We start from the raw sequence: 15,532 nt of genomic DNA on the forward strand, positions 1-15,532 counted from the left end.
CGCTGAGAAGCCTCCGCTCTCCCGCAGCAGTGTCTTCGGGGAGACTCAGCCTTCCCATAGCCCGCCGCCCGTCCCACTGCAGGAAGTACTCCGTCCAGAGCCCAGTCGCAGCGGCCACCGCGGGAGCTCTAGGAGCAGGTGCAGCAATGCCTCCGTGTCTTGGGCCTTCCTACCCCACAAAGGGAGCCGCCCCGGGGTGGGGACCATGCACCTCTGAGCACACCCAGACTGCAGCCCGGCTCAGAGTCAGGGGCCCTTCTCCTGAGCCTCCAGACTCCTTCACCCTACTGACCCGTTTCACTCCCACAGGAGCCACTGAGCCCACCAGGGCACTGCCCACCGCTTCAGCTGACCACTCTGCCAGCCCCAGCCCTGCCTCTCCTTAGCCTGTGGAGCCCCCGCTGAAGAGAGCTTGTCGCTCTCAAAACCCTTCCCTTTCCCCTGCCCACCCATTTCTGCCTTCTCCCTGGAACAGGAGGCAGCCGTATCCTCCATTTTCATAGTTTGTATAGTAAATATTTCTTCTTTTAAATAATAGTGTCTTTATTATTTTAAAAAATAATAGAAATCAGTTGCATATCCTTAAGCAGGAAAAGAAAGAAAAATTCAAGCCACACCTCACACTATATACAAAAATTAACTCAAGTGTACCATAGACTTACATGTAAAACCTACAAATGTATATATTTTAGAAGAAAAGAAAGGAAAAATTTTTGTGACTTTGGGTTATGCAGATTTTTTTAGATAATAGTAAAAACAGAGCCTGTAAAAGAAAAAAATTATGAATTCGACTTCGTGAAAAATAAAAACAACAACCTCTTCAAAATGTACTGTTAGGAGAATGTGAAACAAGTCCTAGGCTGTGTGGGGAAACTGCATATCATGTATCTCATAACAGAATTATAGAGGCCAGGAACGGTGGCCCATGCCCGTAATCCCAGCACTTTGGTAGGCCGAGGTGGGCAGATGACGAGGTCAAGAGATCCACACCATCCCAGCCAACAAGGTACAACCACGTCTTTACTAAAAATACAAAAATTAGATGGGTGCGGTGGTGGGCGCCTGTAGTCCCAGCTACTCAGGAAGCTGAGGCAGGGGAATTGCTTGAAGCCAGCAGGTTGAGGCTGCAGTGAGCCAAGATTGTGCCACTGCACTCCAGCCTGGTAACAGAGCGAGACTGTCTCAAAATAATAATAATAATAAAAAGAATTATTGGAAGAAAAGGCAGGATAGCTCACAAGATGGCCAAATAACAGCTCTGGTCTGCAGTTCCCAGTGTGATGAAAACAGAAGGCAGGTGATTTCTGCATTTCCAACTGAGGTACATGGCTCATCTCACTGGGACTGGCTAGACAGTGGGTTCTGCACACAGAGGGCAAGCCAAAGCAGGATGGGGTGTTGTCTCACCTGGGAAGCCCAAGACGTTGAGGAACTCCCTCCCCTAGCCAAGAGAAGCCTGGAAGGACCTTGCATGACGAACGGCGCATTTCAGCCCAGATACTAAGCTTTCCCATGGTCTTTGCAACCCACAGACCAGGAGATTCCCTCAGTTGCCTATACCACCAGGGCCCTGGGTTTCAGGCATAAAGCTGGTTGGCCGTTTGGGCAGACATTGAGCTAGCTGCAGGAGTTTTTTTTTTTCATACCCCTGTGGCACCTGGAACGCCAGCAAGACAGAACCGTTAACTCCCCTAGAAAGGGGGCTGGAGCCAGGGAGCCAAGTGGTCTAGCTCAGTGGCTGACACCCCCATGCAGCCCTGAAAGCTAAGATCCACTGGTCTGAAATTCTCGCTGCCACCACAGCAGTTTGCGGTTGATCTGGGATGTATTCAGGCTTTGTGCAGGGAGGGGCGTCCACCACTACCGAGGCTTGAGTAGGTGGTTTTCCCCTCACAGTGTAAACAAAGCCGCTGAGAAGTTCATCTGGGTGGAGCCTACTGCAGCAACACAAAGCTGATGTGGCCAAACGGCTTCTCTAGATTGCTCCTCTCTGGGCAGGGGATGTCTGAAAGAAAGGCAGCAGCCTCAGTCAGGGGCTCATAGATAAAATTCCCATCTTCCTGGGATAAAGCAGCTGGGAAAAGGGGTGCTGTGGGCACAGCTTAAGCAGACTTAAAGGTTCCTGCCTGCCAGCTCTGAAAAGAGCACCCAGATCTCCCAGCACATTGCTCAAGCTATGCTAAGGGACGGACTGCCTCCTCAAGTGGGTTGCTGGCCCCCATGCCTCCTGGGAGACACCTCCCAGCAGGGGTTGACAGACACCTTATATAGGGGAGCTCCGGCTGGCATCTGGCTGGTGTCCCTCTGGGACAAAGCTTCCAAAGGAAGAAACAGGCAGCAGTCCTTGCTGTTTTGCAGCCTCCACTGCTGATACCCAGGCAAACAGGGTCTGGAGTGGACTTCCAGCAAACACCAGCACACCTGCAGCAGAGAAGCCTGACTGTTAGAAGGAAAACTAACAAACAGAAATGAATAGCATCAACATCAACAACAAAAAAAAATTCACAGAAAAACCCCATCTGAAGGTCACCAACATCAAAGACCAAAGGTAGATAAATCCACAAAGATGAAAAAAAAGCGCAAAAGGCTAAAATTTCCAAAAACCAGAACGCCTCTTCTCCTCCAAAGGATCACAACTCCTTGCCAGCAAGGGAGCAAAACCGAACCGAGAAAGAGTTTGACAAATAGACAGAAGTAGGCTTCAGAAGGTGGGTAATAACAAACTCCTCCGATCTAAAGGAGCATGTTCTAACCCAATGCAATCAAGCTAAGAACCTTGAGAAAAGCTTACAGGAACTGCTACCTAGAATAAACAATTTAAAGAACATAAATGACCTGATGGAGCTGAAAACCAGAGCATGAGAACTTTGTGAAGCATATACAAGTATCAATAGTTAAATCAATCAAGAAGAAAGGATATGAGAGATTGAATATCAACTTAATGTAATAAAGTGTGAAGATTAGAGAAAAAAGAATAAAAAGGAACAAACAAAGCCTCCAAGAAATATGGGACTATGTGAAAAGACCGAACCTATGTTTGATTGGTGTATCTGAAAATGACAGGGAGAATGGAACCAAATTGGAAAACACTCTTTAAGATATTATCCAAGAGAACTTCCCCAACCTAGCAAGACAGGCAAACATTCAAATTTAGGAAATACAGAGAACACCACAAAGATACTCCTTGAGACGAGCAACCTCAAGACACATAATCATCAGATTTACCAAGGTTGAAATCAAGGAAAAAATGTTAAGGGCAGCCAAAGAGAAAAGTCAAGTTACCCACAAAGGGAAGCCCATCAGACTAACAGTAGATTACTCTGCAGAAGCCCTACAAGCCAGAAGAGAGTGGGGGCCAATATTCAACATTCTTTAAAAAAAGAATTTTCAACCCAGAATTTCATATCCCACCAAACTACATAAGCAAAGAAGAAATAAAATCCTTTACAGACAAGCAAATGCTGAGGGATTTTGTCACCACCAGGCCTGCTTTACAAGAGCTCCTGAAAGAAGCCCTAAATATGGAAAGGATAAACTGGTACCAGCCACTGCAAAAACACACCAAATTGTAAACACCATTGACACCATGAAGAAACTGCATCAATTAACGGGCAAAATAATCAGCTGGCATCATAATGAAAGGATCAAAATCACATATAACAATATTAATCTTAAATGTAAATTGGGTAAATGCCCCAATTAAAAGACACAGACTGGCAAACTGGATAAAGAGTTATGACCCATCAGTGTGCTGTACTCAGGAGACCCATCTTACGTGCAAAGATGCACCAAAATAAAAGGATGGAGGTATATTTACCAAGAAAATGGAAAGCAAAAAAACCAAGGGTTGCAATTCTAGTATCTGATAAAGCAGACTTTAAACCAACAAAGATAAAAAAAGACAACGAAGGATATTACATAACAGTAAAGGGATCAATGCAACAAGAAGAGCTAACTATCCTAAATATATATGCACTCAATATGGGAGCACCCAGATTCATAAAGCAAGTTCTTAGAAACCTACAAAGAGATTTAGACTCCTACACAATTACAGTGGGAGACTTTAACACTCCACTGTTAATATTAGACAGATGAACACAACAGAAAATTAACAAGAATATTCAGGACTTGAACTCAGCTTTGGACCAAGTGGACCTAATAGACATCTACAGAACTCTCCACCGCAAATCAACAGACTATACATTCTTCTCAGCATCACATCACACTTATTCTAAAATTAACCACATAACTGGAATTAAAATACTCCTCAGCAAATGCAAAAGAATAGAAATAATAACAAACAGTCTCTCAGACCACAGTGCAATCAAATTAGAATTCAGGATTAAGAAACTCACTCAAGGCCAGGCATGGTGGCTCATGCTTGTAATTCTAGCACTTTGGGATGCTGAGGCAGGTGGATCACTTGAGGTCAAGAGTTCGAGACCAGCTTTAGCAACATGGAGAACCCTGACTCTACTAAAAATACCAAAAAGTAGCCAGGTGTGGTGGCACATGCCTGTAATCCCAGCTACTTGGGAGGCTAAGGAAGGAGAATTGCTTGAACCCAGGAGGTGGAGGTTGCAATGAGCCAAGATCATGGCATTGCACTCCAGCCTAGGAGACAAGAGGAAAACTCTGTCTCAAAAAAAAAAGAAAAGAAAAAAGAAAAACATGAAACTCACTCAAAACCACACAACTACATGGAAGTTGAATAATCTGCTTCTGAATACATACTGGGTTAATAATGAAATTAAGGCAGAAATAAATAAGTTCTTTGAAGCCAATTAGAACAAAGATGCACCATAACAGAATCTCTGGGACACAGCTATAGCAGTGTTTAGAGGAAAATTTATAGCACTAAATGCCCTCAGGAGAAAGTGGGAAAGATCTAAAATTGACATGCTAACATCACAGTTAAAAAAACTGAGAAGCAAGAGCAACAAATTAAAAAGCTAGAAGAAGACAAGAGAATACTAAGATCAGAGCAGAACTGAAGGAGACAAAGACATGAAAAACCCTTAAAAAAAAATCAATGAATCTAGGAGCTGGTTTTTTAAAAAGATTAACAAAGTAGATAGATTGCTACCCAGGCTAATTAAAAAAAAAAAAAAGGGGAGACCAGAATCAAATAGACACAATAAAATGATAAAGGAGATATCACCATTGACACTATGGAAATACAAACTACCATTAGAGAATACTATAAACATCTCTATGCAAATCAACTAGAAAATCTAGAAAAAATAGACAAATTCCTGGACATATACACCCACCCAAGACTAAACCAGGAAGAAGTCAATTCCCTGAAAAGATCAATAACAAGTTCTGAAATTGAGGTAGTAATTAACAGCCTACCAACCAAAAAAAGACCAGGACCAAGCAGATTCACAGCCAAATACTACCAGACGTACAAAGAGGAGTTGGTACCATTCCTTCTGAAACTATTCCAAACAATACAAAAAGAGGGACTCCTCTGTAATTCATTTTATGAGGCCAGCATCATCCTGATACCAAAACCTGGAAGAGACACATTAAAAAAATAAAGTTTCAGGCTGATAACCATGATGAACATCAATGTAAAAATCATCAATAAAATACTGGCTAACCGAATTCAACAGCACATCAACAAGCTTATCCACCATGATCAAGTTGGCTTCATCCCTGGGATGCAAGGCTGGTTCAACATATGCAAATCAATCAATGTAATCCGTCACATAAACAGAACCAACGACAAAACCCACATGATTATCTCAATAGATGCAGAAAAGGCCTTTGATAAAATTCAACACCCCTTCATGCTAATAACTCCCAATAAACTAGGTATTGATTGAACATTTCTTAAAATAGTAAGAGCTATTTATGACAAACCCACAGCCAATATCATACTGAATGGGCAAAAGCTGGAAGCACTCCCTTTGAAAACTGGCAAAAGGCAAGGATGTCCTCTCTTACCACTCCTATTCAACACAGTATTGGAAATTCTGGCCCGGGCAACCAGGCAAGAGAAAGAAATAAAGGGTATTCGAATAGGAAGAGAGGAAGTCAAATTGTCTCTGCAGATGACATGATTGTATATTTAGAAAACTCATCATCTCAGCCCAAAATCTCCTTAAGCTGATAAGCATCTTCAGCAAAGTCTCAGGATAAAAAAATAAATGTGCAAAAATCGCACGCATTCCTTTACACCAATAATAGACAAACAGAGAGCCAAATCATGAGTGAACTCCCATTCACAATTGCTACAAAGAGAATAAAATACCTAGGAATACAACTTACAAGAGATGTGAATGACCTCTTCAAGGAGAACTACAAATCACTGCTCAAGGAAGCAAGAGAGGACACAAACAAATGGAAAAACATTCCAAGTTCATGGTTAGGAAGAATCAATATCGTGAAAATGGCCATAATGCCCAAAGTAATTTACAGATTCAATGCTATTCCCATCAACCTACCATTGACTTTCTTCACAGAATCAGAAAAAAGTACTTTAAATTTCATATGGAACCAAAAAAGAGCCCATATAGCCAAGACAATTCTAAGCAAAAAGAACAAAGCTGGAGGCATCATGATGTCTGACTTCAAATTATAGCACAAGGCTACAGTAACCAAAACTGTGTGGTACTGGCACCAAAACAGATATACAGGCCAATGGAACAGAACAGAGGCCTCAGAAATAACACCACACATCTACAACCAACTGACTTTTGACAAACCTGACAAAAACAAGCAATGGGAAAAGCATTCCCTATTCAATAAATGGTGTTGGGAAAACTGGCTAGCCATATGCAGAAAACTGAAACTGGACCCCTTCCTTAGACCCTATGCAAAAATTAACTCAAGACAGATTAAAGATTTAAATGCAAAACCCAAACCATAAAAACTCTAGAAGAAATCCTAAGCAATACCATTCAGAACATAGGCATGGGCAGACTTCACAATTAAAACACCAAAAACAATGGCAGCAAAAGCCAAAATTGACAAATGAGATCTAATGAAACAAAAGAGCTTCTGCACAGCAAAAGAAACTATCATCAGAGTCAACAGGCAGCCTTCAGAATGGGAGACAATTTTTGCAATCTATCCATCTGACAAAGGGCTAATATCTAGAATCTACAGGAACTTAAGCAAATTTACAAGAAAAAAAATGAACAGCCCAATCAAAAAGTAGGCAAAGGATATGAACAGACACTTCCCAAAAGAAGACATTTATGCAGCCAGCAAACATGACAGAAAGCTCATCATTACTGGTCAATAGAGAAATGCAAATCAAAGCCACAATGAAACACCATCTCACACCAGTTAGAATGGCGATCATTAAAAAATCTGGAGACAACAGATGCTGGAGAGGATGTGGAGAAATAGGAACATTTTTACACTGTTGGTGGGAGTGTAAATTAGTTCAACCATTGTGGAAGACAGTGTAGCGATTCCTCCAGGATCTAGAACCAGAAATACCATTTGACCCAGCAAACCCATTTCTGGGTATATACCCAAAGGATTATAAATCTTTCTACTGTAAAGACACATGGGCACATATGTTTACTGCAGCACTATTCACAATAGTAAAAACTTGGAACCAACCCAAATGCCTATCAACGTTAGACTGGATAAAGAAAATGTGGCTTTATTCCATATGTGCAAAGTATTCCATATACACCATGGAATACTATGCAGCCATAAAAAAGGATGAGTTCATGTCCCTTGCAGGGACATGGATAAAGCTGGAAACCATCATTCTCAGCAAACTTACACAGGAACAGAAAACGAAACACTGCATGTTCTCAGTCATAAGTGGGAATTTAACAATGAGAACACATGGACACAAGGAGGGGAATGTCAAACACTGAGTCCTGTCAGGGAGTGGGGGGGCTACAGGAGGGATACTATTAGAAGAAATACCTAATGTGGGTGATGGGTTCATGGGCACAGCAAATCACCATGACACGTGTATTCCTATGTAACAAACCTACACGTTCTGCATATGCATCCCAGAACTTAAAGTATAATAAAAATAACAGGTATATTAAAATATAATAAGTCAGAAATCTATAATTATCTACCACTTACAAATATAATAAGCCGTGTGAAACACAAAATAATAGTTCTTAATTGTGAGGACTATGACCTTCTTTTTCTCTTGCCCAAATTCCTACTTAAGGGACCTGGGGGGGGGGTGTCATGCCCTACAAACCATAAAATCTCATCAGACAGGTTTTATGAGCCCTATATAATGCAGCTTACTTTCCGACCTGACTCCGGTGTACTGCATAACATGACAGATTGCAGATGCTGAAGGAAGTAAAAAAGATTTTATCCCAGAATATATTTATTTAACGTATTTTGAAATGGCTGCCATGGGATCATCAGACTAAAATGACCTTGCAAAGCTGTCTTTTGTGGGAAAAAAAATGCATCAGATTAATGTTCCACTAAGGTAGCCAGACCTCACCCTTTCTAGGTTTTCTCAGACCTGAAGAGGTTAACTGGGAGCCTGATATCTTTGAAGTCTGGAAAGGGACATTTTCCATCTACTCTCTCTGAGGGCTGCCACCTACGAGGCTTATTTACATACTAAGAACCTTGGTCTCCACAACCCCGTTATCTTAACTCAAACATTCCTTTCTACTGATTTCAAGTTTTAGACATTAGCTTAACTCTCCCAACCAATTGTCAACTAAAGAATCCCTAAAACCCACCTACGATGTCCCCTGCCCTCTGCTTTGAGATGTCTGGCCTTTTCAAGGCCAAACCAACGTACACCTTCCTCATATTAATTTATGATTTTCCCTGCAATTCCCGTCTCCCTGAAATGTATAAAATCAAGCTGAAATCTGGCTGCCTTAGGCACACTTTATCAGGACTTCCTGAGACTGTGTGACCTGGGCCGTGGTTACTCATATTGGCCAAAATGCACCTCTTTAAACATATTTTGGCAGAATTTGGAATTTTCTATTATCAAATGTATTTTCATATGTGGAAAATTAACACTATTTTTGTAAATTAACAAAATTTATAGTAATTAAAAACATAAAAAAGAATTACATCCAGAATATAAAACTCTCAAAATTCAAAAATAAGAAAATAACCCAATTTAAAAAATGGAAAAATATTTGGATATTTTACCAAGGAACATGTACAGCTGTCAAACACATAGAAAAATACTCAACATTATAACATTAGTTATCAGGAAAAGGCAAACTAAAACCACAATGAGGTATCATAACACACTTATTAGACTGTCTATTAAAAAAAGATTGATTATGTCAAGGGTTGGCAAGAATGTGGAGAAACTGGAACTGTCATGTACTACTGTTGAAAATGTAAAATGGTACAACCACTTTGGAAAACAGCTTGGCACATTTTTAAGAAGTTAAACATATAGCTACCATATGACCCAGCTACTTCATTCCTAGATATTTGCCCAAGAGAAATGGAAGGAGATGTTCATACCAAGATTTGTACAAATATTGTATATTTGTACAAAGATTTGGCTTTACATATTATACCCAAATTCTGGAGCAGGGGAAGCCCCAATTTCCACCAACAAATAAATAAATAGTGATACTTATGTAGTAGAATTCTATGCACCAGTAACATGGAATTGGTTATTGCCAGATGGATGAATCTAAATTTCGTTGAGAGAAGCCAGTAAAACTAGTATACACATTAAATGATTCCATCTATATAAAACTTTAGAAAATACCAACCAATATCTAATGGCAAACAGATCAGTGGTTGTCTGGGGATTGGGGTGGGGGTATAGAATGGTAGACAGGTGGGATGACAAAGGAGTCCCAGAAAACTTTGAAGGTTGGTGGACATGTGTGTTATCTTGCATGAAGTGGTTATTCCACAGCTGTGTACACACGACAAAACTTACTAAGTTTTATACTTTAAACAAAGGGTAGTTTAATATTTGTTCATTGTTCCACAATAGAGATGTTTCCCAATTATAGTGCCACAAACTTTCTTCAATTTAGTTTTTTTGGTATAAATATTAATATTTCCATCCTTATACATTTTTAATTTTTTTATATTTTAGGAGGATACTTTGGAAACAATCTAAAGCTAGATTTTACAGCATATAAAATGCACTTAAAACATACTTTTTGACTGTTTAATAAGCGAATGCCGTCTTGTAATCTATTTCTTAAAAACTATTTTATTTATTCATTTATTTTTTGAGATGGAGTCTCACTCTGTCACCCAGGCTGCAGTGTAGTGACACCATCTTGGCTCATTGCAACCTCTGCCTCCCAGTTTCAAGTGATTCACCTGCCTCAGCCTCCCAAGTAGCTGGGGTTATAGACACGCAACACCACGCCCAGCTAATTTTTGTATTTTTAGTAGAGACAGGGTTTCACCATGTTGGCCAGGATGATCTCAAACGCCTGACCTCAGGTGATTCACTCGCCTAAGCCTCTCGAAGTGCTGGGATTACAGGTGTGAGGCAGTGCGCCCAGATCTGGTAATGTAAATCTTTGATTTAGTTTAGAGAGCTTAGTTCACATATAGTCATTATGATGTATTTGAGTTCATTTCTAACATCTTACTGTAAGCTTTCAATTTCTGCCATCTCCCTCCTGGCCTTCCTTCTTTTCCTCTTTTTCCTTCCTTTGTATTGATTGAATCTTTTAAATCCCTCATTCCAACATTCTCCCCTCTACTGGTTCAGAACAACATATGTATTTTATTGGCTGTCTTAGAAATTTTAACAACTATTTTAACATTGTTAAGTCTAAAACTACATATTATTTTTACCCTTTCTGTAGAATATAAGGACCTTATTTATGGTGGCTTCTTTCCTTTTGTGTATAATGATTTCACATTTAATTCGATTAAGTAGCTATAAGCACTACAGCATTTTAAATGGGATTTTCAGAGCAGTGGCAGCACAGACTCCAGCTCTTCAACTGCATTGGGGCTGGCTTGTGGTCAAAGGTTCCTGGGGGAGGACTCCCCATCCGTGGCTTCCCTCAGAGCCAGAGCTGCAATCCCCTGCAGAGCTGCCAGTCCCCTGCAGGCTGATTTCCTTCTTTGTTCATCTGGCCAAGGTATTATCCTTTAGAAATTCCAGATTTACGCAGGGTCCTCAGATCTGATCTCTCACTCAATTACCAGGCTTTGTCTCCTGCCCTTCACACTTGCAGGTTTGGCCTGTTTTCCATAAATTTTTAATTAATCAGAAATTTTAATAAGTCCTCTATTCTCCGTGCTTTTGGGTTAACAGTGTAGCAACTAAGAATGCAAGTTTGGGATACAGATTGCTTAGGTTCAAACCAAGCCTCTTTTATTTATTACCTGTGACTTTGGGCAAATTAATGAAATGTTCTGTGCCTCAGTGTCCTCACATGTAAAGAGAGGGGAGATAATACAACCTGTCTCACAGAGTTACTGCGGACATTGAATCAATTAAGGCATTGAAAGAGCACAGGACAGTACCTGGCATACATCAGAGCTCAAACAGTAGCTGCTATTATGGCCACTATTTTGGGGCTTAGAGAAAATGTGTTGGCTGGGTGCGGTGGCTCATGCCTGTAATCCCAGCACTTTTGAAAGCCGAGGTGGGCGGATCACGAAGTCAGGAGTTCAAGATCAGCATGGCGAAACCCTGTCTTTATTAAAAATATAAAAATTAGTTGGGCATGGTGGTGCATGCCTGTAATCCCAGCTACTCAGGAGGCTGAGGCAGGATAATTGCTTGAACCTGGGAGGCAGAGGTTGCAGTGAGCTGAGATCATGCCACTGCACTCCAATCTGGTGACAGAGCGAGACTCCACCTCAAAAAAAAAAAAAAGGTTTTCAGATTGCATTGCATACTGTTCTACAATGGCATGAATATCTTACAATAGGAATATTCTTTTTGTTTTTCTGAGATGAAGTCTCGCTTTGTTGCCCAGTCTGAAGTGCAGTGGCATGATCTTGGCTCATTGCAATCTCCGCCTTTCGGGTTCAACCGATTCTCCTGTCTCAGCCTCCCAAGTAGCTGGGACTACAGGTGAGAGTCACCACACCCAACCAATTTTTGTATTTTTAGTAGAGATAGGGTTTCTCCATATTGGCTAGGCTGGTCTCGAACTCTGACCTCAAGTGATCTGCCCGTCTTGGCCTCCCAAGATGCTGGGATTACAGGCATAAGCCACCATGCCTGGTCAGGAATATTCATAATAAACAATTTTGACTTTCAAGCGACCTTATGTAGTTTATTCATATCTGAATGCAAGTAAATCATTTCCTCACTGACAGACTAACAAATCATTTGATACCCATTATCTCTTTTTTAGACAATATTACTTCTTGAGGATAGATCTTTACAGTCTGTTTTTCAATAACTGTAAATTATTTCTACGTGCTATTGGAATAGCAGATGCCCCTACACAGAGAAGATTCTCCCACTTAAATGTAGCATAACATCTTGCTTTTTGAAGATAAAATGATGTCAACAGCTGGTTCATTTCATCTGGAGTCGGAAAACATCAGCATATGTATGCCAAACTCTGGAACAATCATGTAAATCACATGGGCTGGCATTGCTCCATTAATGACATCTGAATAAGATAAATACCAAGTCCAAGTCATCTCCCCAAGTAACACATCATATTTCTTAAATACCTGGTGAATGAAGCTTGGTGGTTGAAGCTGCTACTCTCTTAGGAGATGAAACGGCGGGCTTATTAGTGTCTTGATCTTTCTGAGCTTCTTTCTTTGTTCCTATGTATAGTTTGAAAAAAGAAATAGAAAGAAAGCAAGCTAGTTAAAATTGAAATGGCAACATAAATTGTGGAAAGGGCAGCTTCACAAAATTCAAACAGATCAACGAAAGATATATTTGGGTGATTTGTTGCTATGGTCATGACCCCCTGTGCTTGAGGAATGACACACTTGTTTATAGGAAAGTGAATTTAGTTTTGAGTGGTCAGGGTAGGAGTAAGGACACTGCTGTCTCTGATTTAATGAAAAACGCCCCCTTCTCTGGAAGTCACTGCCACCCCAATGACCCCGAGCAAACTATCCGAAATTAAAATCTCAATCACCAACTTAGTCTGCCTGCCTGTCTCTGCCGAAACAAATTTTCAGAAGACGGGGAAGGAAGTTGTAGCTGCACATGGCTGCTAATGACTTTGGCATCACCCGGAGCCAAGCCACAGGGGACACGGTCAGACTCTAATTAATTTCCATGCAGCAGGTCCACAGAGGTGACCTAGAGAGCCTTTTCGCTCTCTTGGATGCAGCTGAGCCTTCGTGGAACTTGCTGCCAGAGCTGGTCCAGCAGAAGCTCCTCACATTATGTCCAGCGATACCCAGGGCACAGTGCAGCTTCTCCTTTGTGTGCTGGGCACAGTGCTCAGCTCCACATCACCTTTGTCAGAAAGTCAAAGAGCAATGGATGGGAGCTTAGAGAAATCACACAGACCTAGATTAACCCAAACCTGCCTTGGCTTCAGCACACTGTTACGTCATTTTAAAAACAAAGCTTGCTGATGTTCCTTAGATGCAGACCATGAATGTCAACCCCACGTTCACCCTCAAACCCTGAGACCTCTCTCCTCTTTCTAGAGGTAACTGCTGCTAGCAATTTAGTGTTTATTCTCCCAAAGATTTTTCTAGGTACTTATAAATATACACACATATACAAATGTGGCTATTAGTTAAATATATGAAACAAACATTGCAATTTCTTTTTACTTGCCCACATTTTTTTGAGATCTTTTTCTTATCAGTGTATATATAGGTTTTTAAAAAAAGAGCCACATCATACAAATGGTCAAAGACATAGGATAGTTCACCATCGTCTTATGGATGAACATGCAGATTGTTACAAGTTTAGCTGCTGAAATAGCTACATGTGCTACAATAAACACTCTTCTGCTTTCTTTGTACACACATGCCAGAATCTTCAGAGGACAAATGCACAGAATCCCTTTTGCTGGACTGAGTCTGCTCTTTTGCAGTATTGCTATGCAAGTGTCCAACGAAAGGATCCACTAATTCATATTCCCAACAAACAGTGTCTGAGAACAGCTCTTCCAACATGCCCCATGCCCTGACATTGAAATCTCAATCATTTAATTAATTAAGCAATCATTTCATTTATATGTGTCACCATATCAGATGATGCAGCCTCAGATGACCTCATAGACACACTGCTGTGTCACTGTCTCTGCCCATATCTGCCAACCACAATGCCAGCCATGCTGGTCCTCAAACATGCCATGCTTCCTCCTGCGGCTTGAGTTCCTCTGCAAGAATATTCTTCCTCTAGCCCTTAAGCGTGGTTCATCCATTCATTCAGGAGGTCTCCGCACAACGAGGTCTCCACGATGGCTGGCACTCCAGCTAACGTGGCCCTCTCACCACCTGCCAGTTTCCTTGTCCCTGCTTCATTCTTTCTCACAACGTTTGTCACTGCCCAATAATCTATGCTATACTCGCCTGTTTGCTTAGGGCCTGCTTTCCCCACCAGAGAACACACACTTCGACCTAGATGGGGTGGCCCCTCAGTGTGTGCCCCTTCGACCCTTGCCCTACCTTGGGCTTCCTTCCAAGCAGGTCTGCCCAGGGATTTCAGGGATCACAGAAGGCTGGACCTTCAAGGTCTGGAAAGCCCAGACACTGCACTCTGCTGAAGTCATGGGCACCCCCTCAGGATACCCACTATATAGCTAAGCTCCCCCTTCTGTTCCTTCACTCTGCTTTGATTCTAGGTATCAACATATATGGAAAGACAGAGACTCCTGAAAGCTGAGAAGGGAAATGTTAAAATCCCCAAATCTGCACTAAACCTAATGTTTTGTGTTTAAAGGAAAATGAAATACAATTATTTATTTAGCCTTTCAGTGTTTCCATTCAGCTTTCATGGAGTACAATTTGAATTTTATCAGAAATGCAAATATTAATAGTTCTGACCCTGCAATTCTACTTTTATAAATTCTCTTTGAAACACTTCTACAAGTGTGCAAAAACATAAATTATAACATATATAACATAAGTTACATGAACTGTGGTATATTCAAGCCATGGAGTACTATGCAGCCATTAAAAAGGATATTATAGCTCTATATTGTACTGGCATGGAAAACTGTCCATGATAAATTAAAAAGCTAGTTGAACAGCATGCATGATATCATCCCATTTTTATAACACAAAATGTCACATGTATTATGTTTACAAATAAGTAAAAATATCTGAAAGGCACGAAACTTTTAATACTGGTTACTTCTAAGCAGTAGGATTTAGGAGCTTTTATTTTTTAATATGCTTCTGCATTAGTTCCATATTTTATAATCATCACACTTACTTGTATAATAACTAATAAGCAAAAAGAAAAGGAGAGAAACCAAACCACTAATGAAAATAATTTGTCTGATCCATAAAAGGATAAGGAGATATTGAATATTGGCCCCCATTCTCTTCTGGCTTGTGGCACATATACACCATGGAATATTATGCAGCCATCAAAAACGATGAGTTTGGGTCCTTTGTGGGGACATGGATGAACCTGGAAACCATCATTCTCAGCAAACTGACAGAG

General features: G+C 40.8%; 1 protein-coding gene across 2 annotated transcripts in view; it reads right to left on the minus strand.

Moving 5' to 3' along the window:
- The window catches only part of MTUS2 (microtubule associated scaffold protein 2), a 467,424-nt gene that overhangs the window by 158,346 nt on the left and 293,546 nt on the right, over positions 1-15,532 (minus strand). For both annotated transcript variants that reach the window (XM_037741682.1, XM_017537489.2), the window contains exon 5: positions 12,613-12,711. In XM_037741682.1, coding sequence (XP_037597610.1) covers positions 12,613-12,711 — 99 coding nt within the window. The remainder of the gene's footprint in view (positions 1-12,612; positions 12,712-15,532) is intronic.

Source organism: Cebus imitator, unplaced genomic scaffold (assembly GCF_001604975.1).
Source record: "Cebus imitator isolate Cc_AM_T3 unplaced genomic scaffold, Cebus_imitator-1.0 Scaffold103, whole genome shotgun sequence".
Taxonomy (NCBI): domain Eukaryota; kingdom Metazoa; phylum Chordata; class Mammalia; order Primates; family Cebidae; genus Cebus; species Cebus imitator.